Here is a 23,736-nt window from a genome sequence, read left to right as displayed (position 1 = left end):
ATAATATTATATATATATATATATTATATATATATATATATTGTTATTGTTATTGTTATTGTTATTACTCTTTATTTAATCTTTAAATTATCCAATATTTCACAAAAAAAATCATATAATATCATAATAAATTTAAGCACCGGAACTTAATAATAATGTCACATATAATCAGATATCAGTCAGAGGAGACATTTTGCACAATGAGTACTTTTACTACTGATACTTTAAGAAGATTTAGTAATACTTTGTACATAAGTGGAGTTTGAATGCAGGACTTTTACTTTAAAAAGAAAAAGGATCTGAATACTGTCTCCAACACTAAAGCACTTAGTCCTGGTATTAAATCCTGAATAAATAATCCCGCTGATACGTTTGTGTCCTTCAGGTTTTATATAACAGAGATCCTCACATTTCCTTTGTGTGTGTGTGTGTGTGTGTGAACTAGAGGCGTTTCCTTCACCTCTTCCTAACAGCCTCATTAACCTCTAAATACCAGTTTAACATCAAAGGCCGTGTCGTTGTTCACACCTCCGTCTCCTCTCACACCCCTTCTCTCTGTCTCTCTGTCTCTCTCTCTCTGTGTGTGCACACTTCATCTTATTTATTTATTCATCAGATTTACACTGTATGAAATGTAAACATAACACTATACATAGTGTGTCTTTAGTTGTAATACATGCAGTAAGGAGGTACAGATATAATATATATATTCATATATATTATATTGTATGTTCCTGCATCACCATCGACACGTCTCTGTTTTTAACACCGTATGTGTGAACCAAAAGTTCCTGAAGGAGACACGAGAGTGACATCGTCCTGCAGCGAGGAGACTTCCAGTCTGTGAGAACAGAGAGCAGACGGGACGTCGTCGCTCTACATGTTAATTCATTCAACTGAAGGTTACAGTATGGAGCTCCTGAAAAAATATACTAATGATGTTGAAGAAATGATTGGAAATTTAAACACTATATATATATACACAACTCCTCTTCAGTACTCACACCACGTTTTATGTACTTATTATATTCCTTTAAAAATATCATGAGTCATGAGTAAAAGTTAAAGAGGAAATAATGAGCTGGACAAACTGGTACTGGTGGAAGAAGTATACTCAGAACTTTAACTAAAGTAAAAGTACCATTATGACGATGTAAAAATACTCAGATACAAGTGAAAGTCCTGTATTCAAACTCCACTTAAGTGCAAAAGTATTATCATCTGAATGTGCTTAAAGTATCAGTAGTAAAAGTACTCATTGTGCAGTAAAATGTACTTAAAGTATCAGTAGTTTATTTATGTTATTTAATGGACAGTATTTTTCCGTTTTTTAACAGACGTTTTCTGGCGCCCCTGCTGTCGGAAAATTTCCGTTAATTTACACTTTTTTTTTTTTACAGTGTACTTTAGTAAGTGACTACATGTTCCTTTCACTGTGTGGTATCTCTGCTGTGTGGTTTCCTCTTGAGTGAATGTGCAGATAAGAAAGGACGTTGCAGAATACATGTCAGTAGAACACAGCTGTGACATGTATGTGGGGAAATACTCCTTTTACACAGACGGTAAAACAACAGACGTAAAACATGTCCTGCTAGACGTGAAGTATTACGAGTTGTACTAAAATATAAAAGTAGAAACAACCAAGAACCATGACATTTTATTGAGGATGAATCCCGACTTCTCCTCTAGCGCCACCATGAGGTTCATGTTTATGAGAAATCTAGAAGATCTCCAGACGGATCCTTTAAAACTGAATTCGTACATCTTTTATTGCAAAGTATAAAAACCAGATTTAACAGTTCAGCAGATTCATTTACAGGCACTCGTGTTATAGAGGTAGCAGCAAGATCACAGCACGTATTAATGTTTAAATGAGGATACCTACACTCAGTTGTCAGTTTATTAGGTACACCTGCAGCTGTAACTAGTAGCTACTTCCTCCAAAATGATCCTTCCTTTGAATCAACACATATCTAAAACTGTTTCACACATCATATCCTTCACGAAAGATTTATTACAGGACTGTTGCATCATAATAATAATCAACTTTATTTGTAAAAACATCAAAAACATAAATAAAAACAAGACCTGAATAAAAGTGTAATAAAAACAGGTAAAGTAAAAGTGATAAAAACTAGACAAACAACCAATTTACTGCAAAAAAAGCAATTTAAAAGCTAACCCAGGTTTCTAAGTATTAGACTAGTATTAGTTTTAGCTGTAGGTGTACCTAATAAACTGGGAACCTCATAATTAAACGTCTTCTACCACAGTGTTATACAGTAGTTTCCCTACAAAGCTCGACTACAAGTGCAATTAATTGATTCATCAATCAATCAGTTCATCTCAATGTTGGACTGAAGAGGTAAAAACAAACTGGTCACAGCTTCGGACCATAAAAGACGATTAAAAACGCAGCAGCTCTCGTTCATTTGAATGAGTCCGGCCCGGCGGTCCAGTAAAAAGTTCATCCAACCACATAACAGTAGATTACTTTGTAACCTGAATGCTGAATTTCTTCGGCAATATTTTGTAAATTCACTGTACAGCTCCTTTAATTTTAAAAACTAATATATTTGACACATTTATATATATATATATATATATATATATAGGAAAGGATGTTACTTTTTCTTTTCTTCTTTGCATTAATCATCATAAAGCCGGCACTCTACAACTATAGATATATTTTACATCTTTTTTTTATATATTGTTCATACTTCTTGTTATAAATGACTCTTTACTTTTGCTGTATTTTTATTTTCTCTTACTATTTTGACACCACGGCAGACTCCTTGTCTGTGAACAAACCTACTTGGTTTAACTTGTGATTTCTGCAACGAAAGACAAAATAATTGCTGATAACTTTCCAGAGTTATCACATTGTGTCTCATAATATTATGAACTTGCAGTGTGTTTTGGTGTCTGATAAACGTTTAAACTCTGCAGCTCTCTTTACAGGTGTGTTTTGGGTCTGACACCCAGCCGAGGCTTCATTAACCCTCCTGTCTGCAGGTTCAAACCCTCACATGGTACCTGCTTGTTCCTCCCGTCGGAGCTCATCAGGTGTTTTCAGGCGTTTCTCTCTGACGGAGGAACGTACTCCAGACCGAGATGAGCAAATATCTCCTCCTCTGACGTAGCTCTCAGATACCTACACTGTGAGAATAATAAAAACAAGATTTATCTATAATGAAAATGCTTATTATTATATTTATAATATTCATACACAAAATGTAACAAACACTGGACATCTAGTGTACCGTACATGCTTACATATAAATAACTAAAGCTAAATAACTAAATAATAATAATAAAAATTAATAAAAAGTGGATCAGAAGAAAATAAATACATAAATAAAAAATATATTTTAATTTAAAAAAAATAATTATACATAATTATTTTAAAAATAATATATTTTTTTTAAATAATTATAATAATAATAATAATAATAATAATAAATATTTAAAAAATATATTATTAATTAATTATAAAATTAAAAAATATCTATTTTATTTATGTATTTATTTTCTTGTGATCCACTTCATTTTTATTATTATTATTATTATTTATTAATTTATTGTCTGCGGTCCAGACAAAAAGACATCCTACTAACTGTGCAAGAAAACAGATGAAATGTGTTTTACCTGTTTGTTATCGTAGAGAGCGTGGCTGCTCAGAGACATGGCCTTCTCGTGTCCCGCCCAGCGTCGCAGCTCTCTCTCAAACAACTGCACACAACACTGGAGTCAGTGGAAGTATTATTAACTCTATACAGTATCACCTATACCTGGTACTTTATGAAAGGTCACCTTGGATCCGGTCCAGCCCAGCAGAGCAAAAGCAAACTGGCTGATGGGAGAGACCACCAGGTCCACTCTCACTGCTCTCCACGGTTTGAGTGCTTCACCTTTGACCTGCGAGGGGGCCACAACGCCGCTCGCGTCCTTGGGTGTGTTTTCCGTCTCCAGCCACGTCGTTCCTCGTCCGTCCTCCTCGGACAGTTTAAAGATGGAGAAACACCTCTCAAAGCGGTCCATGTTGGAGGCGGGTCGAGCAGGACCGTCCTTCGCCTCCAGGTAGGAGTTCCTGGTAGTTTTCTGGTACAACAGGAAACCCTGGAGAGAGACGGAGAATGTGGTTAATATGAATCCAGATTATTAAAATAATCACCTATCAAAATAACTCACCTGTGATTCTAACCGGGAGACGACTTTCGGCATCAGTCCCTCCTCTCTGCCGTCCTCTGGGTGAGTTATCAGGAAGTCCACGTCATGGCCCGTCAGCTTTCCTCTGGAGAGAAGGTCAGCAGGATGTTGCTGTTAAATCGCTACGCAAATATTAAAGTTTTAAGTAAATTAATAAGATTTCATCCTAATAAAACAGGAGGAACTAGTTAATAATAACTATTGTTATTATTATTATTATTATTTTTTTAATGTATTTTCATTGAATAGAGTAAATGCTTACATATGAATAACTAAAGATAAATAACTAAATAATACTAAAAATTAAGTGGATCAGAAGAAAATAAATAAATACATTTTAAAAAGTAATATATATATAATTTTATTTATTATTTGTTTGTTTTTTTAAATCTATTTTCTAAAGGGGGGACTCACAGGTACCCAGAGAACCCATTATCATTATTATTATTATTATTATTATTATTATTATTATTATTATTATTATTATTATATTTTTAAATTGTTATTTAAATATTTTCATTTATTTTTTTTACTTTTATGCAAATATTTATACACAAAATGTAACAAACACTGGACATCTAGCATAACGTAAATACTTACATATAAATAACTAAAGATAAATAGCTTAATAATAATAATCAAAATTAATTGGATCAGAAGAAAAAGAAATATAATGATTTTCTTTATTATTTGTTTATCTATTTACTTATTTATTTATTTTCTTGTCTGTAAAGGGGAGACTGGCAGGTACCAATAGAACCCATTATTATTATTATTATTATTATTATTATATTATCATTATTAATTAATTTAATTTCTAATTTTTTACTAAAATATTTTCATCGAAAATCAATTTCAATTCCATATAAATAATAAAAGCTAAATAAATAAATAAATAAATATTAATAATAAAAAATAAGTGGATCAGAAGAAAATAAATAAATACATTTAAAAAAATTATATGTATAATTTTATTTAATTTGTTTATTTATTTACCTATTTATTTATTTTCTTCCGTCTGTAAAGGGGAGACTCGTGGGTACCCAGAGAACCCATTTTTTCATTCACATATCGATAATTATTATTCACATATTCGATAAATTGAAATGTCTTTTTAACCTTCTATTTAACCTTGGAAGGTCGTGAGAGTGAGTGTTTGCTCTTCTACCTCCTGAATCCTCCGATCAGAGTCATCCGTGCCCCTGGTAACACAGACACGACGGCTTCCTCCACAACCTCTGCGATGGCGTCAGCCTCCGCCTTAGTGACCGGCTGGTTGAGGTCGTCATAGTGCTCCAGACCTGAGACAACAAACAAACAAACTGTTCCTTCAGAGAGAATTCACTACAGAGCGAACGCAGACTTCAGCATCAGGACACAAACACACACCTGCTTGTTGAGCTCGATTGAGTGTTTGATCTGAGTCCTGCAGCTGCTGAAGGCTGGTTATCCCCTCTCTGATCCAGCGCTCTGCTGTTTTCACTCCAACTCCAAAAATACCTGTTAAAACCTGAAATACACATCGTGATATAAACAAAAACTGTGTGATACAGATCAGGATTTAATAACAGGGAATCTGAGAAACACTAATCCCCTTAAAGGAATAGTTTGGATGTTCAATATCAGTTTAAGTGTATACTATATTTAGAATATATTCACCGCTTTACCTCGCTGTCAGACAGCCCTTTCTGACGGGGAACTGAAGAGATATATATATATATATATAAAATAATATAAATAATAATAATAAAAAATAAATAAATGTCATTAAATACAGCAAAAATAATATTTTAAATAAACATATTCACTAATTAATTGATAAATTGTGACATAAATTGATATTTCTGTTTTAATTTGCTTTTTCATTTATTTATCTTTGTATTAATTCCCTTATTCATTTACTCTTCTGTTTAACTTTCCCTTTTGTTTATGTATTAATTTATTTTTTATTTCAGATTTATGTATTTATTTTTGCATTTCATTTTTATTTATTTTATATTTATTTTTAAATTAATTAATTTATGCATGATTTTCCCTTTGCATTTCACCCCTTATTTATTTCCCCAAATTTATTTATTTCTGTATTCTTTTCTTTACACATTTTTTATTACATTATTGCAAATGAGCGGGCTGTCTATATTAATAAAAATAGTATTAAGTATTAAAAGTATTCATAAAAACAAATAAATAAAAGGGAAAATTAAACAGAGGAGTAAATAAATAAAAAAAATAAAGAAGTAAATAAAACAGAAATATCAATTCATGTCACATTTTGATCAATTAATTAATGGCTACATTTATTCTTAATATTAATTTTGCTACATTTAATGACATATTTATTTATTTATCGATTTACAGTTTATGGGTAAAACAGCTGACATACCTTCACAGCTTTAAACCGCTCAGACTGCTTCGTAGATTCAACTTCACTCGACGCTCCGTTCTCCAAAATGTCCTACAAGAGAATAAAATTGTATTCTTAGATCTTCTTTGAGTGTGATGATAAATAGATCCAAAAATGTGTTGTAATTTTTCTGCTGACCTTGATGACTCTGAGTGAATGTCCTCCGAGACACGGAAGCCCTCTGAGCTGCGTCACGCCCGTCACCGGTTTGGGGAGAGCCTTCAACACGGCGGCGGCCCGTCGGAATGCGACACCTCGTCCTTCCTCGTCACTGAGCTCGGCGTTTTCAGCCAGCAGCGACAAAGCATCCTGACACAGAAAATGTGATTTATTTTAGAGCTAACATCAGTGTTGTAGGTGTGATATATGAGATCTGTGTTGGCTTGGGGGGACATACGGTGAGGACGGCGTTGTGGTTGTCCAGCGTGGTCCGTCTCTGACACGCATAGCTGGGGACAGAAAACACCACGACCTCCGCTTCGTTATTCTGCTGCTCCTGAAAGACAAAGACGGATTAAAGGAATAGTTCACCCAAAAATGTATTATTATTATTATTATTATTATTAATTACTGGAGGATTCTTTAGTGTAATTCTTAGAGGTTTGACATTTGATAAATATGAGTCTGGGTCTGAGTAAAGTAAAATGTACCTGTAGTTTATGTCTGTCCAGTATTTCGACAGGACGTCCAGCCTGCATGCTCTCTATGTACCAGCTGATGTCCAGCAGGTGAGCAGGTGTTTGACCTCCGACCTGCGAGTCCATCCACGCTCTGACCTCATCACCAGAGTTGTTCTCAGAAACTACATGTGTGACGGTCTCACTGTGAAAGACGATATTCAACATGTGACGCACAGACATCATAACTGTAGCTGCAGGTGAGACACTGTGGAGGACGAAACCTGCCACATTAAAAAATAAATAAATAAATTACTTGATAAATAAATAAATAAATAAATGTCATTAAATGTAGCAAAAATAATATAAAAAATAAACATAGCCATTAATTAATTAATTGATAAAATGTCATATAAATGGATATTTCTGTTTTAATTTGCTTCTTTATTTATTGATCTTTGAATTAATTGGCTTATTTATTTCCTCTTGTCTTTAATTTTCCAATTTTGTTATTGCAGCGACAAAGTCTTGTCTTTAATTTTCCAATTTTGTTATTTTTTATTATGTATTTATTTTTATTAAAACTTACTACTTTTTAATTGTATTAATACTTTTAATACTTAATACTATTTTTTGATTAATATAGACATCCCCCTCATTTGCATAATGTTGCAGGAATGCATAAATAAATGTAAAAAGAAATGTGAAAAGAAATTCATAAAGAAAAGAATACAGAAATAAACAAGGTAAGGGTTGAAATGGAAAGGGTAAAAAGTGCATAAATAAATAAACAAATAAGTAAATAAATACATACATACATTAAAAAATAAATATAAAATGAATGCAACAATAAACAAATAAATGCAACAAAATAATAAATTAATAAAATAAATTTTTTTTTACATTTATTTTTTGCATTTATTTATTATTCATTTATATTTATTTTATATTAATGTTAATATTTTCTAAGATAGTTGTAGTAGTCTGGTATATTTATAGCATATTCTAATTGTATACATAGTGTTGATATGTATATTTTAATGTGTATATTTTCTGTTCCTGTGCAATGCCTGGATAAGCTGCTGCTGTAACACAAGAATTTCCCAATTTGGGATCAATAAAGTACATATATCTATCTATCTATGTAAAGTACAAGTACCTCAAATATATACTTAAGTACAGTACTTGAGTTAAAGTACTAAGTTATCTGTATTATACACTTTCATTTCTCAGCTTGGGATCATTCAAGTTTTACCTGAACATCTCCTCCAGCTGGAATCCTTTCTTCAGACCGAGCTGAGACAGAAAAGCTCTTCGACTGGATCCCATCTTCCTCTCCAACAGGAACAGAACCAGCTGAGGGAACTTCACTTTATCTCCAGTATTCCCAGTGTTCCCAGTGTTCCCAGTACTCCCAGCAGCTGAGGAGGAGACTTTTCTCCTCTTTAATGGCACCATGGTTCCCTCTGTTGTTAAATAAAACGTTAAACTATCAGATAACACGCCTGCTGACATGTCCACTCATGTCTTCCATAAGAAACTCTAGCTAGCTTTTAGTTAGTTTTGACATCATCTTAGTTTACTCTCTGCTACCTTCCTCTTATTAAGCTAAATTAACATCAAAATACTCATTAACATTTATAAAATGCTAAGAGGTATTAAAGTTCAGGTGTCTAAGGTAACGGTTGTGTTTCTCTGAAGTAGGTTAGCAGGAAAGAAAGAAAGAAACCACAGAAACAGAAAAGAGAAAGCTGCAGACTTCTTCTGAGCAGGAGTGAAACCGGATGCAGCTGTGTGGCTGCGCCGGCTCCTCCTGCGCGGCATCAAAATAGTTCCGACTGGAAACTAATTGCCTAAAAATCAAATCAATTAGTTTAGCAGACACTAAATAATCAGACTTTAATCTGAGTTTTTTTACATTATATTAATATTATATTTTGCTAAGATGTTAATCAAATTATATAAATTTTTAATTATTAATTAATTATATCAAATGTCATCTGCCGAGAAATTGGGGTTGTTAAAAGTGAGTAATATATCAATCTTTGATATCTTTTAATTCAAAGATTCTTAATATGAAGTCCATGTCGTTGTTTTTTAATTGATTTTTTTTTTAACTTTATTGAAAAAAACAATACAATAAAATAAATAGTTTTTGCCAATTATTTTTGCTAAGATATCAATCAAATTAATTATATAAATTTCATCTGCTGAGAAACTGTTTTTTTTTAAAAAAAAATAAGTAATATATCAATCTTTGATATCTTTTAATTGAAAGATTCTTAATATAAAGTCCATGTTGTTGTTTTTTAATTTATGGGATTTTTTTATTGAGAAAATGCAATACAATACATTTAAGTAAATCTTTTTTGCCAATTTATAATTTTTGGGTTTTATAAGTAGTCAAATAAAATCGGTATCATTAAAAGTACAAAAGGAGGGTATTGTTTTAATTTCATGTATATAATATTTTGCCAATATATATTAATCAAATGATTATATAAATTTCATCTGCTGAGAAATTTAGTAATATATAAATCCTTATTTTAAAGGTTCTTAATATAAACTCCATGTTGTAGTTTCTTAATTTATGGGATTTTTTTTTACTTTATTGAGAAATTATGAATTATTTAATTATATTTAATTTCATTTATTTTTTTATTTAATACAAAAGCCATTACTTGGAGCATACATGATCTAATTTTTCATTATAAAAATTGCAGTAAATATATTTCGCAGCATAAAAATAATATGAAAAATCAAATCAATTTGTTTAGCAGACACTAAATAATCAGATTTTAATCTGAGTTTTTTTCATTATATTGATAGAATATTTTGCTAAGATGTTAATCAAAATATATATATTTTTTTAATTAATTAATTATAATTATTATGTTGTACTTTTTTAATCAATGGGATTTTTTTTTACTTTATTGAGAAATTATGAATTATTTAATTATATTTTATTTCATTTATTTTTTATATTATTTTTATATTTTATATTTTGCTAAGATGTTAACCAAATTATATATTTTTTAAATTATTAATTAATTATAATTAATTATATCAAATTGGAGTTGTTAAAAGTGAGTAATATATCAATCTTGTTTTTTTTTAAAGTTTTTTTTAATATATAAAGTAGTTGTAGTGCTCATCAGGTTGGTTGTACAGTGTGTCCTCAGTGTTTACTCCTCCCCTCTCAGTCACTGATCATATGACCTCCAACAACTCGACTCCACTTCCTCAAACTTCACTCTCTGTCCAGCTGCACAACAACTACACCCCCTCCACACTACACTACACCCTCCACAGAGCAGGAAACGAAACTCCAGTCCTCCACCAGAGAGTGTGTTAGTGGTGCAGCTGTGGGCCTAATGGCAGCTTCGAGGAGCAGATCTGGACCCCCCAGAACCAGGCAGAGACTCCTCACGCTGCTGCTGCTGCTGCTGCTCACCTGCTGCGTCAGGTGTGCTGCTGCTGCTGCAGGTAACAAACCGAGCAACATCATCCTCATCCTCACCGACGACCAGGATGTTCATCTGGGGGGCATGGTGAGTGCACACAAATCACCTGGTATTGATCTTAAAAAGAGTTTATAGTGACTTCTTAATGCTCTCAACTGTAAATACTCACCTGTAAATACACACCTGTAAATACTCACCTGTAAATACTCACCTGTAAATACACACCTGTAAATACACACCTGTAAATACACACCTGTAAATGTGTGTTTTTAGCAAACTAGCATTAAGTTTGGAGTCATCTTATTGCACTTTATGGTGTTTTTAATCACCTAAATATCCACATAAATCCTCTGTTATTGATCTTAAAAGAGTTTATAGTGACTTCTAATGCTGCCACCTGTAAAAACACACCTGTACATGTGTGTTTATAGCAACCTAGCATTAAATTTAGTCATATTATCACACTTTATGGTGTTTTTATCACCTAAATATCCACATAAATCACCTGTTATAGAATAAAGTAGTGCTTTTGTAACTCTGCCGAGCCAACAAGCACTCTCGTGACGTCACATGCTAATACTGCAACATAGCGACACTCTTCCCAGGAAAGATGAAGTTTTCTTCTGAATTCTATTTGTCATGTTATATAATTGTTCATTAAAGTGGAAATCCATTAGAAAAACCATCTTCATTTTTTATCATTTCCACTTTCATTTATTTTTTATAGAGCCATAATCTGAGCTCATTCACATGTTGTAACTGTTCTTGTTTCTGTTCTGCAGACCCCCATGAAGAAAGCTAAAGCCTTAATAGGAGACGCAGGAGCAACATTTGTGAATGCTGTAAGTACATTTACCTAGCTGAAAGTATACACATACATTTACTCAAGTACTGTACCTAAGTACAACTTATAGGTACTTTTACTTTCCACTTTATGCCACTTAATACTTCAACTCCACTTACATTTAATTGACAGTTTTTGATACTTTTCAGATTAATATTCTACATAAAATCACAAGATATGTTTATGGAATACAACATATTTCTAAAGATTACATCAACCTTTTTAGGTTGTCATGCTTTAGGTTAAGGATGCCACGATACCAGAAATTTAGTAGTGGTCGATACCAATACTAGTGAAATTCCACGATTCTCGATACCCAATTCAATACCACAGTAAAATACTAAATACTTCAAAGCACACTGCTTTATTACCATTTGCATACTGTTTTTCTGCAAATTTATTATTAATCCCTGATGATCTGCCTCTCCAAAAACTAAATTTCACAAGATTACATTTGAACGCATCATGATAACGTTATAACTTTGTTCAATGTTAATTTTTACTGAATAGAGCTTGAACACATCACAGTCTCTGTTAATGTTAGCTGTAGCTAACGTTAACTAGCTCTCCTTCTGCCGATTTCAACGTGGATTTGTTGTTCTCAGCGTAGCGTTATCAGGGAGGGTTTTCTATAATCTCAAGGACATTTTCAGAAGTTTGGCATCGACTTTACTTGGTACCAAAGTATCGGTTCTCGTGACAGCCCTACTTCAGATTTCAGCACATGAGGTGTCAGCAGATGAACAGATGAGTTGTCAGCACAGTAATTTCCCCTCTAAACTGCTCAAGTTTCATTTCACAAAGAAGCAAGGACTACTGAACAGTCCTAAAACTGAAAACAGATATTAGAACTTATGCTACATCGACACAAATACGTTTTAAAATGCAGAACTTTTGCTACTCCGGCGTTTTCGAGCCCCTAAGACGGAGAAAATGCTGCTGACCCCAGTTTAGTTTTAAAACTCCGGTGTTTGCGGTTTTTTTTCCGTACGAGCACAATGAGTACTTTAACTGATGATACTTTAAGTAGATGTAGCTGATAATACTTCTGTACTTAAAGTAAAGGAGTGTTTCTTCCACTCACCTATGATTTCACATGTTTTAAGATGTTGAAACTGAAAACTGAGTTACATCCTCCTCTCCGCTGTCACGCATCTCTTTCATCATCTGTTTTTCTCCCTCTCCGTCCCCCCCTGTTCTTCCTCTTCCTCTGTCGCCGCTCTCGCTTCCTCCTCCTCCTCCTCCTCCTCCCGTTAAAGTTTACAGTCTCGCCGCTGTGCTGCCCCAGCCGGAGCAGCATATTGACGGGTCAGTACCCCCACAACCACATGGTGAGGAACAACTCGCTGACTGGGAACTGCTCCAGCACGCTGTGGCAGAAAGGACCCGAGACCTCGGCCTTCCCAATCTACCTCAGCAAGCAGAAGTACCAGACCTTCTTCGCTGGCAAATATCTCAACCAGGTTTGAACAGTTTATAAAAGTTCTGGGTTCAACATATGGTGGTTGGGCACTTTCACAACAGTACTAAGAGTCTAATTTCACTCAAAACCAGTGGTCAACCTCCGGGTCTAAGACGTGAAGCCAATGCTGAAGTGCCTTAAACTGTCATTCTCTCTAACAGCCAGCAGGGGGCGACTCTTCTGGTTGCTAAAAGAAGTCTGGTTCTATAGAAGTCTATGAGAAAATGAGCCGACTTCTCTCTTGATTTATTACCTCTATAAACATTGTAATCATGAGTTTATGGTCTCAATCTCTAGTTTCAAGTCTTCTTCAGTACAGCATGATGTTCATTTAGTAAATTATGGTCCCATTTAGAGTCAAATAGACCATAAAGCAGGGGATGCTTTAGGGCGGGGCTACCTCGTGATTGACAGGTCGCTACTACGGCGTTGTCCGGTCTGGGAGTTGTTCATGTTTTCGTCTTAGAACTTTAACCCTTTCACAGTGTGTTTTCACTTCATCAAAGTTAATTATAACATTTTTGGTCGCCTAAATATGTCTTATTCAGTGTTCGGTTGTCTTAGCTCCGCCCCCTTGTGTCGCTTCTGGTTGCAAAAAAACAAGATGGCAACGGCCAAAATGCTGAACTCAAGGCTTCAAAATGTCAGTCCACAAACCAATAGGTGACGTCACGGTGACTACGTCCACTTCTTTTCTATAGTCTATGGTTCAAAAACAGAAATATCAACCTTAGGGTGACGCTAGATGAAAAGTTAAGGGGTCACCAGAGTCATTACATCTTCCTGAGGAGGACAGTTTGAGTGTTTCATGGAAAGCCATCCAGTAGTTGTTGGTATAATTCAGTCAGTGTTGTCGGGTCGGGGCCTTTCAGGGCCACGTGTAACAGGATGACAGAGTGTTAACCAGGAGGTTAGCATCACCCTGGTTCCCTCCACAAACAGCCAATGAGATTGTTCCACTGGGTTTTGGATTATTGCAGACAATAAACTCTGTGGCAAACAAACGTTTATGATACTCACACGTTTTGTTCAGCAAGATAATCTCCACACATGAACACCACTTTATGATTTTTTTATATGCATTTTGTCAGAAGTAAAAAGATAACGTTAGGCTATAAACAAACTACACCACAGTCGCATGAGCGTGAGTAAACACAACGAGGCTGTAAAGGAGGACGAGTTGTTTAGTCGTCTCATTTTGTTAGCAACTGCCTTTTTTAAGACACATAAAGGCTTCAACATTCACCAGTGAGATTTTTATTGATGTATTTTATGTTTAAATCTCTTCAGCTTGTGTTAACGACAGACCTTATTTCAGACATCTATCTAAAAACCCACTGACTACCAGACGTGGGAACCGAAGGTGCTAAAATGCTAACTCATTTCTGGGTTTAGGACTCATTCCTGTAGCTCTCTATACTAATATAGCTGCCCTCAACCACCTTCAGCCACCTCAGGCGGAGCTGTTGCAGCAGCCTCAACCACGTCTGCTTCCTGTAACACACTATCACAATCTTCATACTGCAGAATCTGAGTCATCTTATCAACAACAGTGTTCTTTTAGTCATGCTAGCTTCTCAACGTGGCCGTGATGGGCCACCACTTTGGTCCAGACTCAAAATATCTCAACAGCTATGTGATGGATTGTCATGAAGTTCTGTTCATCATTCATGTTCCCTTCAGGATGAATTATAATAACTCTGGTGATCCTCGGATTTTTCATCTAGATTTCTAAAAAAAAGTAGTGGAAATGATTAACTGTTCTTTTGTTTACATTTCATTTTTATTTATCATTGTTGTAGGTCTATGGTACGACGGTACGACGGTACGACGGAGTATTAGGGCCACAATGAGGAAAAAAATTAATTTAGAGAATAAAGTCATAATATTACGAGAATAAATTCAGAAGTTTACGAGAAAAAAAAGTCGTCATATTATAAAGTAGTACTTTACATGTCATTTTTTTTTCTTCTAGTAAACCTATGACTTTATTCTCGTAATATTACGACTTTATTCTCGTAAAGTTATGACTTTATTCTCGTAATATTCTGATCTTTTCTCGTAATATTATGACTTTATTCTGTAAATCTCAGATGTTTTTTCCCTCAATGTGGCCCTAATACTCCGTAGTACATTGTCTCTTTGTCCCTCACTGCATTAGACTTATACACTATATACTTAGACTATAAACTGTGTTACCTTCATCACAATGATCACATGTATTGCGGCTGCAGACAGATTTTTATTTTTTTTTGCCTAAAATGTCTCTTTTGATAGTAAAGGTTGCTGACCCCTGGTCTAGCGCCATCATCAGGTCAACATTTGACCAAATACCTGCATTGTAAGCATGCTGATGTTAGCATTTAGCTCCAAGTTGTAGACTTTTTACAAACTTTCACAAGGTTGTGATTTTTTTTTTTTTCTGCCATCAGTATGGAAAGAAAGACGAAGGAGACGTCGGCCATGTTCCACCTGGCTGGGACCAGTGGCATGCACTGGTAAGTCTCACACACACACACACACACACACACACGCACACAAGTACTACTACTGTGTATTTCCAGGTACTTCTGTTGTCACAGCCTCTGCTTTATGCTTACAGGTGGGGAACTCGCAGTACTACAACTACACGCTTTCTGTCAACGGCAAAGAAGAAAAGCACACAGACAGTTATGAGAAGGACTACCTCACTGACCTCATAGTAAGTCAATGACTGTCTCTCAGCAGTATGTCATGCATTAGGACATGTATAGGGACACGTGTGTGAAGGTTTATGGGACGATATGAGACCTCCAAACTGTCTGAATCAGCTGCTGTCACAGAAATCCGACATTCTTTGTCTGCCAGTCAGCAGTGTGAACGATTAATCATCAACAGCTGGATGGTGGACTAGAACGGCAACCAAACAGGCTATTAATGAGTTAATTTAATGCCTTTTAAGTATATTTTAGAGTGTTTGAATGGAGACGTTTGGCTTCTTTGTGTTTTTATTTAAATGTCTTCTGTTCATGGATACCTAAAGAGAACGTGGTTTCATGCTGCAGGTCGTCCTCATCAGGTGACTGATGAGTCTTTCTGCGTAACCAGCTGTTTATTCTGCTGTAAATACAGTTTACGAGAGCTGAACTTTCTCTCGTCACCGTCGCTGCTGGCTCGTAAATGAACTTCAGTAATGATTGTACTTTTATCAGCCGCAAGGACTTTAACGAAACACATGTACTCCTTTGATTTAGTGTTGCACTTCAATAAAATTGGGGGACTTTAGGACTTAAGATCACTGGTGTTAAACTTCCTGATCTGTCTCATATCTTCAATAAGAGAGCGCTTTCTAAGGCTCAAGATATTTGACAGTGTCCTCCTCATCGTCTGTATGGAGGTCCTACCCTCCGGACGGGGATTTATGCTTCATGTCCACAGGATCATTTACATACTTCCCATTCTAGTTGTCTATGTAAGCAGCCATGCAATGCATTCTGGTAGCGTAGTGTTGCGTTTCGAGTGACTGAGCGTTACATTGGCTGCTCCTCATTTGCATAAAGTTGATGTCTAGGCTAATTTATGCAAATCAGGGGCGCCTGAGGCAACTCGCCGCCTCTGGAAACTCCCTAGAAACTTTTAAACTAACTGTTGTCGATCTAAAATAAAGACAGATTCAGCGACTGCATGGCTTATTTATACACAAAATGTTTTTAGAAACACATTTCGCTGAACTTCTCTTTTCGTAAAATAAGAGATAAAAAAGTTTCCAAACGAGCCGCCGTGTTGGTTCCGGTTTGAAAGCCGGGAGCAGCACACGGAGGGAAAGCATTCGTCCAATCAGATGTCTGGAGGTCTAATCCTGGGAAGAGAGGTGATCAAAAATGACACTGTGGACATGCACCATTAGATTCCCAAAGGCCGGGTCTAACAGGCTAAACAAGTCCTTTAATTCTCCCACCAAATGACCCAAGTGATGATTTGTTCTCCATTTAACTACCGGGGGCTGATGATGATGATGATGATGGTTATTACGGGTTTCCTGTTGTCACTCGACGTATTCATGTATTTTATTGTGTTTTTTTGTACCTGAGAGCGTGTGCCTACGTCTCGGTGTGTTACCTAGCGGCAAGACAAATTTTCCCTCGGGGACAATAACGTTGAAGTTGAAGGAGAGTTTTTATCAGTCGCTTAAAAGCCTCAAGTGATGTCAGTCGTCAGAAAACGGCTTCATGGTACATCTTTGTCTGAGTTTTTGGTGCATTAAGCAGGACAGGGTCTAAGGATCTGAGGCCTATATCAGGTATACTGTACATCTTTACAGCAAAATAGTGGTTGCAAACTTTTAAGCTTTTCAGTATTACAAGAACAAACAAAAAACTGGATTGAAATTTAAATGAAAAAGGGCAGAAACATGTAGTTCGTCTGACTCATTGACACGACGTTTAGTTTCATAAAGAGTTCATTAATAGTGTGAGCATTGAAAGGGCTGATGTAACACAGCCTGGGCGCATCAGTCACATCTAACAGCGTGTGTTTAGCAGCATCTGACCAGCTGTTGTTACACATCCTGTGGTGATAATGACTCACAGATCATCCCTCCATCAGCTGTTCTCTCAGCTCACTCCAGCTGAGTTTCTCCTGAAGTCGTTTAAACACCATCACTGTCTGTTTCCTCGTATCTGATCCTGATTCAGACAAACAACAACGCTGCTGTTGTTGTTGTTGTTTATCTCCCCATCTCTAGTCTTTAATCAAATGAGACATGTACTCAGTCTCGTTTTATTATTCCTGGAACCAGACGAACCGGTCCCTCCACTTCCTGGATGACAGGAGTCCCCAGCATCCCTTCTTCCTGATGCTGTCTCCTCCAGCGCCTCACTCGCCCTGGACGGCGGCGCCGCAGTACCAGAAGGAGTTCAACGACGTTAAAGCCCCTCGAGACGGCAGCTTTGACAAACCGGGGAAGGTGTGTCCAAGAGTTGACATCAAACATGATTAAATATGATAGCTGCTCTTTTAATATATATATATATATATATATATATATATATATATATATATATATATATATATATATATATATATATATATATATATAAATACTAATAATACAAAATAAATAAATATATGTCATTAAATACAGCAAAAATAATATTTTAAATAAACATATTCATTAATTAATTGATAAATTGTGACATAAATTGATATTTCTGTTTTAATTTGCTTTTGTATTTATTTATCTTTGTATTAATTCCCTTATTCATTTACACTTCTGTTTAACTTTCCTTTTTGTTTATGTATTTATTTATTTTTTATTTTAGATTTATGTGTTTACTTTTGCCTTTCATTTAGATTTATTTATTCATTTTTGCATTTTTTTATATTCATTTTTAAATTTATTTATTTAAGCACGATTTTCCTTTTGCATTTCACCCCTTATCTATTTCCCTAAATTTATTTATTTCTGTATTCTTTTCTTTACACATTTCTTTATGCATTTCTTCCTCATGCAAACGAGGGGGCTGTCTATATTAATAAAAATAGTATTAAGTATTCATAAAAACAAATAAATAAAAGGGAAAATTAAACAGATATATATATATATATATATATATATATATATATATATATATAATCTGTATATATATAATCTGTATTTGTGTGTGTTTCAGGACAAACACTGGCTGCTGCGTCAGCCGGTCAACCCGATGCCAGAAACCACCCTCACCTACCTGGACAGCGCCTACAGGCAAAGGTACAACTGATGAACAGATCTCTTCTTTCAGCCACGCTGTGTAGTGAATTCAACACGTTGGTTTAGACTGAAATATCTCATCAATTCTGATTAACTAGAGGTTATATTTGAATTAGGGCTGTCAATCAATTCAAATAGTTAATCGCGATTAATCACAAATTAATCACAAATTAATCACACATTTTTTTTATCTGTTCAAAATAAACCTTAAAGGGAGATTAGTCCAGTATTTAATCCTCTTATCAACATGGGAGTGGACAAATCTGCTGCTTTATGCAAAATGTATGTATATATTTATTATTGTAAATCAATTAACAACACAAAACAATGACAGATATTGTCCAGAAACCCTCACAGGTACTGCATTTAGCATAAAACAATATGCTCCAATCATAACATGGCAAACTGCAGCCCAACAGGCAACAACAGCTGTCAGTGTGTCAGTGTGCTGACTTGACTATGACTTGCCCCAAACTGCATGTGATGATCATAAAGTGGGCATGTCTGTAAAGGGGAGACTCGTGGGTACCCATAGAACCCATTTACATTCACATATCTGGAGGTCAGAGGTCAAGGGACCCCTTTGAACATGGACATGACAGTTTTTCCTCACCAAAATTTAGCGTAAGTTTGGAGCGTTATTTAACCTCCTTCATGACCAGCTAGTCTGACATGGTTGGACTGATGGATTCATCAGGTTTTTCTAGTTTCATATGATACCATTATCTTCACTCTAGTTTTAAAACTGAGCCGTTACAACCTAAAAATCACAAGTTGCGTTAATGTGTTAAAGAAATAAGTTGCGTTAAAAAGCCTCTTTAAGAAATGTAAATGTCGACGCGTCCTGCAGGTGGCAGACGCTGTTATCTGTGGACGACATGGTGGAGCTGCTGGTCAAAAAGCTGGACAGCATCAAGGAGCTGGACAACACCTACATCTTCTACACCTCTGACAACGGCTACCACACAGGTCCGAGTCCCTCCTCTGGTCCTCTGATCATCTAATACCGTGTATATTTCCTGCCTCACAGTAATCCCAATGTCCTCGCTGTTCTCAGGTCAGTTCTCTCTTCCCATTGATAAGAGGCAGCTGTATGAGTTTGACATCAGGGTCCCGCTCATGGTCCGCGGTCCTGGCATCAAACCCAAGCAGACGCTGCAGGTCTGACAAACACACACATAGTTTGATCTGTTAATCCTTATTTTCAGTCTGTTTTAAGATGATTTCTGTTCCTTCAGGCTCCGGTGTTGAACATCGACCTGGCTCCCACCATACTGGACATATCTGGTGTCAACCTGTCCACCGTGAACGTGGACGGACAGTCGTTCCTCTCTCAGATGGTCAGCTGCTTCTTTACATCTTTTCCTAAATGTTACCGTTTCCTCAGTCTTAAAAAAACGTGAACTTGTCTTCCTGTCAGGCCCCGTCGCTGCGTAACGGCACCGCTCGTCCCTTCTTCCTCGTCGAATACAACGGAGAGGGACATCCGACTACAGATCCTGCTTGTCCCAAACTGGGCCCCGGACTGTCCGTGAGTCAATCTGTCAATAAGACGTTTAACTATTGATCAACAGAAAACCAATCAGAAACGAGACTTTCGGTTCATTGTTCAAGTCATTTATCAAGCAGAAATGGAATATCAATGGGAATTTGAATGTCTACTATTACATGACAGCAGGACAAACTCTACCCTTTAAACCTATTAATAAAAACACCAAACAGGGTATGACCTTCAGACTGAAATCCTCCAAAACAGTTCATGAGGAAACTTTTAGATAAACCTGTTAATCCTGTTCCTGTGATTGGCAGCAATGTTGTTGTCACCTCAACCTATGACGGCATAAAGCACATTATTAAAACTGCATAATGGCCTTTGAGGTCATTATGCAGTTTTAATTAAAAAAAATATATATAAATATAAATATATGTATTTTTTGCATGTAAATTACTTATTATTTTTTATTTAAAGTATAGTATATGTGAGCAGGTATTGACTACTCAACCTGGGCAGGAAGGCCCATCCAAAGCTAGTTGATTGACAGCTTGGCCTTTCAAGGAATAGCACAGGCAATAGGGAAAAAAATAAGGAAAAGTAAAGGGATAAAATTTAAATAAATTAAATTATATACAAATAAATAAATTAAGAATTTACAGACAAATTAGAGTAATTTAAATGCAATAAATAAAATTACATTACATAGAAATAAATAAATTACATAAATTAAGAATTCACAGAAAAAATAGAGTAATTTAAATGCAATAAATAAATAAATTACATTATATAGAAATAAATATATTTAAAATGTACAGAAAAAAATAAAGTAATTTGAATGCAAAAAAATAAATACATATATCCTATAGTCCTTTCTGATTTGACGCTATATAAAAATAAATTGAATTGAATTGAATATATACAGAAATAAATTAACAGATAAATGTTAAAGTAAATGAAAAATGATTCTGTTATATTTTGTTATTTGTATTAATATAGATTGCATATCAATTACAATTTTTTTTAAAGGGTTACAAATAAATAAATGACATTAAATCATTAAATAAACAAAATAAATAAAACATAAAATAAATAAATTAATAAAGAATAAACAGAAAAAGATGTAGTTAACCCGTATTCATTTTGCCAACCGTTGTTCCTATAAAAATATTTTTTTAATGAGAATAATTCTTTTGTTCTTCAGCAATGTTTCCCGGACTGCGTGTGCGAAGACGCCTACAACAACACCTACGCCTGCGTCAGGACCCTCGACGGCAAAGACAACCTGCAATACTGCGAGTTTGCAGACAGTGAGGTACAGCATGATGACATACAGTACATGTAGTCTGAGTCCTTTATGTGACAACAGATGTGACGAAGCTCAGCGTCTCCTCTTCTTCTTCTTCTTTGTGTCCCCAGTCGTTTGTGGAAGTGTACAACCTGACGTCAGACCCCCACCAGCTGGAGAACATCGTGAAGAAGGTGGATCCGGCCGTCCTGCAGGCGATGAACCAGCGGCTCATAAAGCTCCAGTCCTGTCAGGGCGACAGCTGCCGCGACACCAAGTAACCACGAGGCAACGCACGCCAGGAAGCTGCCATTTCTACGAGATGGGGTTGGTTTATCCGACTTGTTTGGTCAACTTTTACCACAAGCGTGACGGTTGGATCGACCTTTTTTTATAACCCTGTTTCCCGTTTTGACTCGTCTCAACAGGAAAAGTTAAATGATGGCTGGATTCTATTCAGCTGCTTCAGTTTCAGGGTCCTGGTATTGTGCATGCTGGCTCACTGTCACTCTGTCATGGTTTACTGGGACACTTGAATAGAACGGAGCCGTCGTTAAAGGACACGTTTGACGTTTTGGGAAATACGCTAGTTTGTCACGGTCCCTCTGCTTCACTCCTCGCCGCCAGGAGACTTCTTCACCGGTAAATATATCTATAGACGCCGGTTGAGTTCACCGATTGAAGCAAATAAGAGCCGGGCTATTAATTGAAGTTTTGAGATATACACGTTTTCGTACGGACCCTCCACCAGAATCTCCCAAACTGTCAAACTTCTCCTTTAATGTTTACTGTAGTTTTCTTATGACGACGAGTCAAAATATCTGCTGTGAAAATGTTCTTAGGGTTTTTTTAATTCTTTTATATTTGAGATAAACTCCTCACACAGTCCATATTGTGCAGATCTCTGCATATAAACTGCACTATAAACTTCTGTTCTTTACTGACTGTTCGGGGTTCAAAATGTCATCTAAACTTTCTTGTTCTTAAACGATACACAACCAAAGGTTTACTAGCTGTTGTTAATCCAATCATCTCTAAAGGAAGAGTTCGACATTTTGGGAAAATACACTTATTTGCTTTCTTGCAGAGAGTTAGCTGAGAAGATTGATATCACTCAAGCTTAGCTTAGCTTAGCATAAAGACTGGAAACGGGGAAACAGCTGGCCACTTCTGCGCTTTACTGGAGGGGTTTTGTGCCAAACAATTTCTTGGTTGGGAAATAAGAAATAGTCCTTGTAGTTATATAAATATTACTTGTATTTTTACACGTTTTTGTACGGACCCGCCATCAGAAAGTCACGTCTGTCCGTTCAGTATAAAGCTTAGCACAGAAAATAGTGTGAAAACAGCTGTTTAAAGATATCAAAATCCACCTATCTGCATCTCTAAAGCTCACTAATCACCTCGTTATGTCTCGTTTGTTTAATTCAAAACAAAAACTGAAGTGTAAAAATGATAATTTGCAATTTAACGGAGGTTAACGGTATGTTTGGAACGGTTTCTTGGCAAGAATAGTTTGACATAGACAACCATAAAACTACAATTTGATGTTTTGACATGTCAGTTTTTGTGTGAATTAAACAAACATGATATAAAGTGTTTATCAGTGAGCTTTAGAGGTTCTGCAAAGTGGATTTTATAACATTTAGACAGAACCAGGCGAGCTGTTTCCAGTCTTTATGTTAAGCGTTTAACCAGCTGCAGCTTCATATTTCCCAAAATGTCAAACTGTCTCTTTAAGCTGAACTTATTTAGAGTTCAGCTCTTAAATATTGTTGAACTTTTATCTCTGCAGAACTTCTAATGAAAGAAGTTGAAGTCTTTTGTGCCTCACACACAACTTTGTTTTAATTTTTAATCCTGCTGTTTGATATTTTACACGGAGTATTAATGATGACATTTATATTATTGAGCCTTTTAATTAAAAAGGAAGATGGAATAAAAAGGGCTGTGATATTTTTCGATGCGTGTTTTGTAATTGTGAGCTGGAAGTTTCACCAGGTAACATGATGAAACGAAACGCTCTGATCCCGTGTGCCTTGTGTTTGCACTGACGAGGCTCACGTGCCTTAAATGTGAATGTATTTGCACTGTGATGAAATTAACAATAAATCAAAAGAAGCATTTAAATGAACTTGTCATGTGGATATTTTTCTTTTAGGTGTCACACAGCATAAGTACAATGTACTATTTAGCATTTATAAACCGTATACAAACATTAA

The 23,736-nt window shown here is 35.5% G+C and overlaps 2 protein-coding genes across 2 annotated transcripts; one reads left to right on the top strand and one right to left on the bottom strand.

Moving 5' to 3' along the window:
- Positions 1-2,625: 2,625 nt before the first annotated feature.
- On the bottom strand, positions 2,626-9,023 carry polm (polymerase (DNA directed), mu). The gene is made up of 11 exons (XM_037753725.1): positions 8,486-9,023; positions 7,264-7,435; positions 7,011-7,109; positions 6,752-6,922; positions 6,593-6,664; positions 5,599-5,719; positions 5,378-5,510; positions 4,192-4,294; positions 3,814-4,119; positions 3,649-3,732; positions 2,626-3,159 (listed from the first exon to the last, which is right to left on the bottom strand). Exons 1-11 carry the CDS (start codon positions 8,743-8,745, stop codon positions 3,073-3,075), a joined length of 1,608 nt encoding a protein of 535 aa, XP_037609653.1. The 5' UTR covers positions 8,746-9,023; the 3' UTR covers positions 2,626-3,072.
- A 1,439-nt stretch (positions 9,024-10,462) lies between these two features.
- On the top strand, positions 10,463-23,648 carry gnsb (glucosamine (N-acetyl)-6-sulfatase (Sanfilippo disease IIID), b). The gene is made up of 13 exons (XM_037753726.1): positions 10,463-10,781; positions 11,477-11,536; positions 12,798-13,001; positions 15,433-15,498; positions 15,603-15,701; positions 17,778-17,945; positions 18,652-18,734; positions 19,585-19,703; positions 19,792-19,895; positions 19,973-20,074; positions 20,155-20,265; positions 21,431-21,541; positions 21,646-23,648. Exons 1-13 carry the CDS (start codon positions 10,605-10,607, stop codon positions 21,793-21,795), a joined length of 1,554 nt encoding a protein of 517 aa, XP_037609654.1. The 5' UTR covers positions 10,463-10,604; the 3' UTR covers positions 21,796-23,648.
- Positions 23,649-23,736: the final 88 nt, after the last annotated feature.

This window comes from Sebastes umbrosus, chromosome 19 (assembly GCF_015220745.1).
Source record: "Sebastes umbrosus isolate fSebUmb1 chromosome 19, fSebUmb1.pri, whole genome shotgun sequence".
Lineage (NCBI taxonomy): Eukaryota > Metazoa > Chordata > Actinopteri > Perciformes > Sebastidae > Sebastes > Sebastes umbrosus.
This window is presented reverse-complemented; position numbering and strand designations above follow the sequence as displayed.

Excerpts from the sequence above, each read along its gene's own strand:
- polm (XM_037753725.1), bottom strand. The coding sequence starts at position 8,745 with ATGTCAGCAGGCGTGTTATCTGATAGTTTAACGTTTTATTTAACAACA. Across the intron at positions 7,110-7,263 it reads TGGACAGACATAAACTACAG|GAGCAGCAGAATAACGAAGC; the intron begins GTACATTTTACT and ends TTTGTCTTTCAG. Across the intron at positions 5,720-6,592 it reads AGCGGTTTAAAGCTGTGAAG|GTTTTAACAGGTATTTTTGG; the intron begins GTATGTCAGCTG and ends TGTGTATTTCAG.
- gnsb (XM_037753726.1), top strand. The coding sequence starts at position 10,605 with ATGGCAGCTTCGAGGAGCAGATCTGGACCCCCCAGAACCAGGCAGAGA. Across the intron at positions 11,537-12,797 it reads GAGCAACATTTGTGAATGCT|TTTACAGTCTCGCCGCTGTG; the intron begins GTAAGTACATTT and ends CTCCCGTTAAAG. Across the intron at positions 18,735-19,584 it reads GACAGCGCCTACAGGCAAAG|GTGGCAGACGCTGTTATCTG; the intron begins GTACAACTGATG and ends CGCGTCCTGCAG.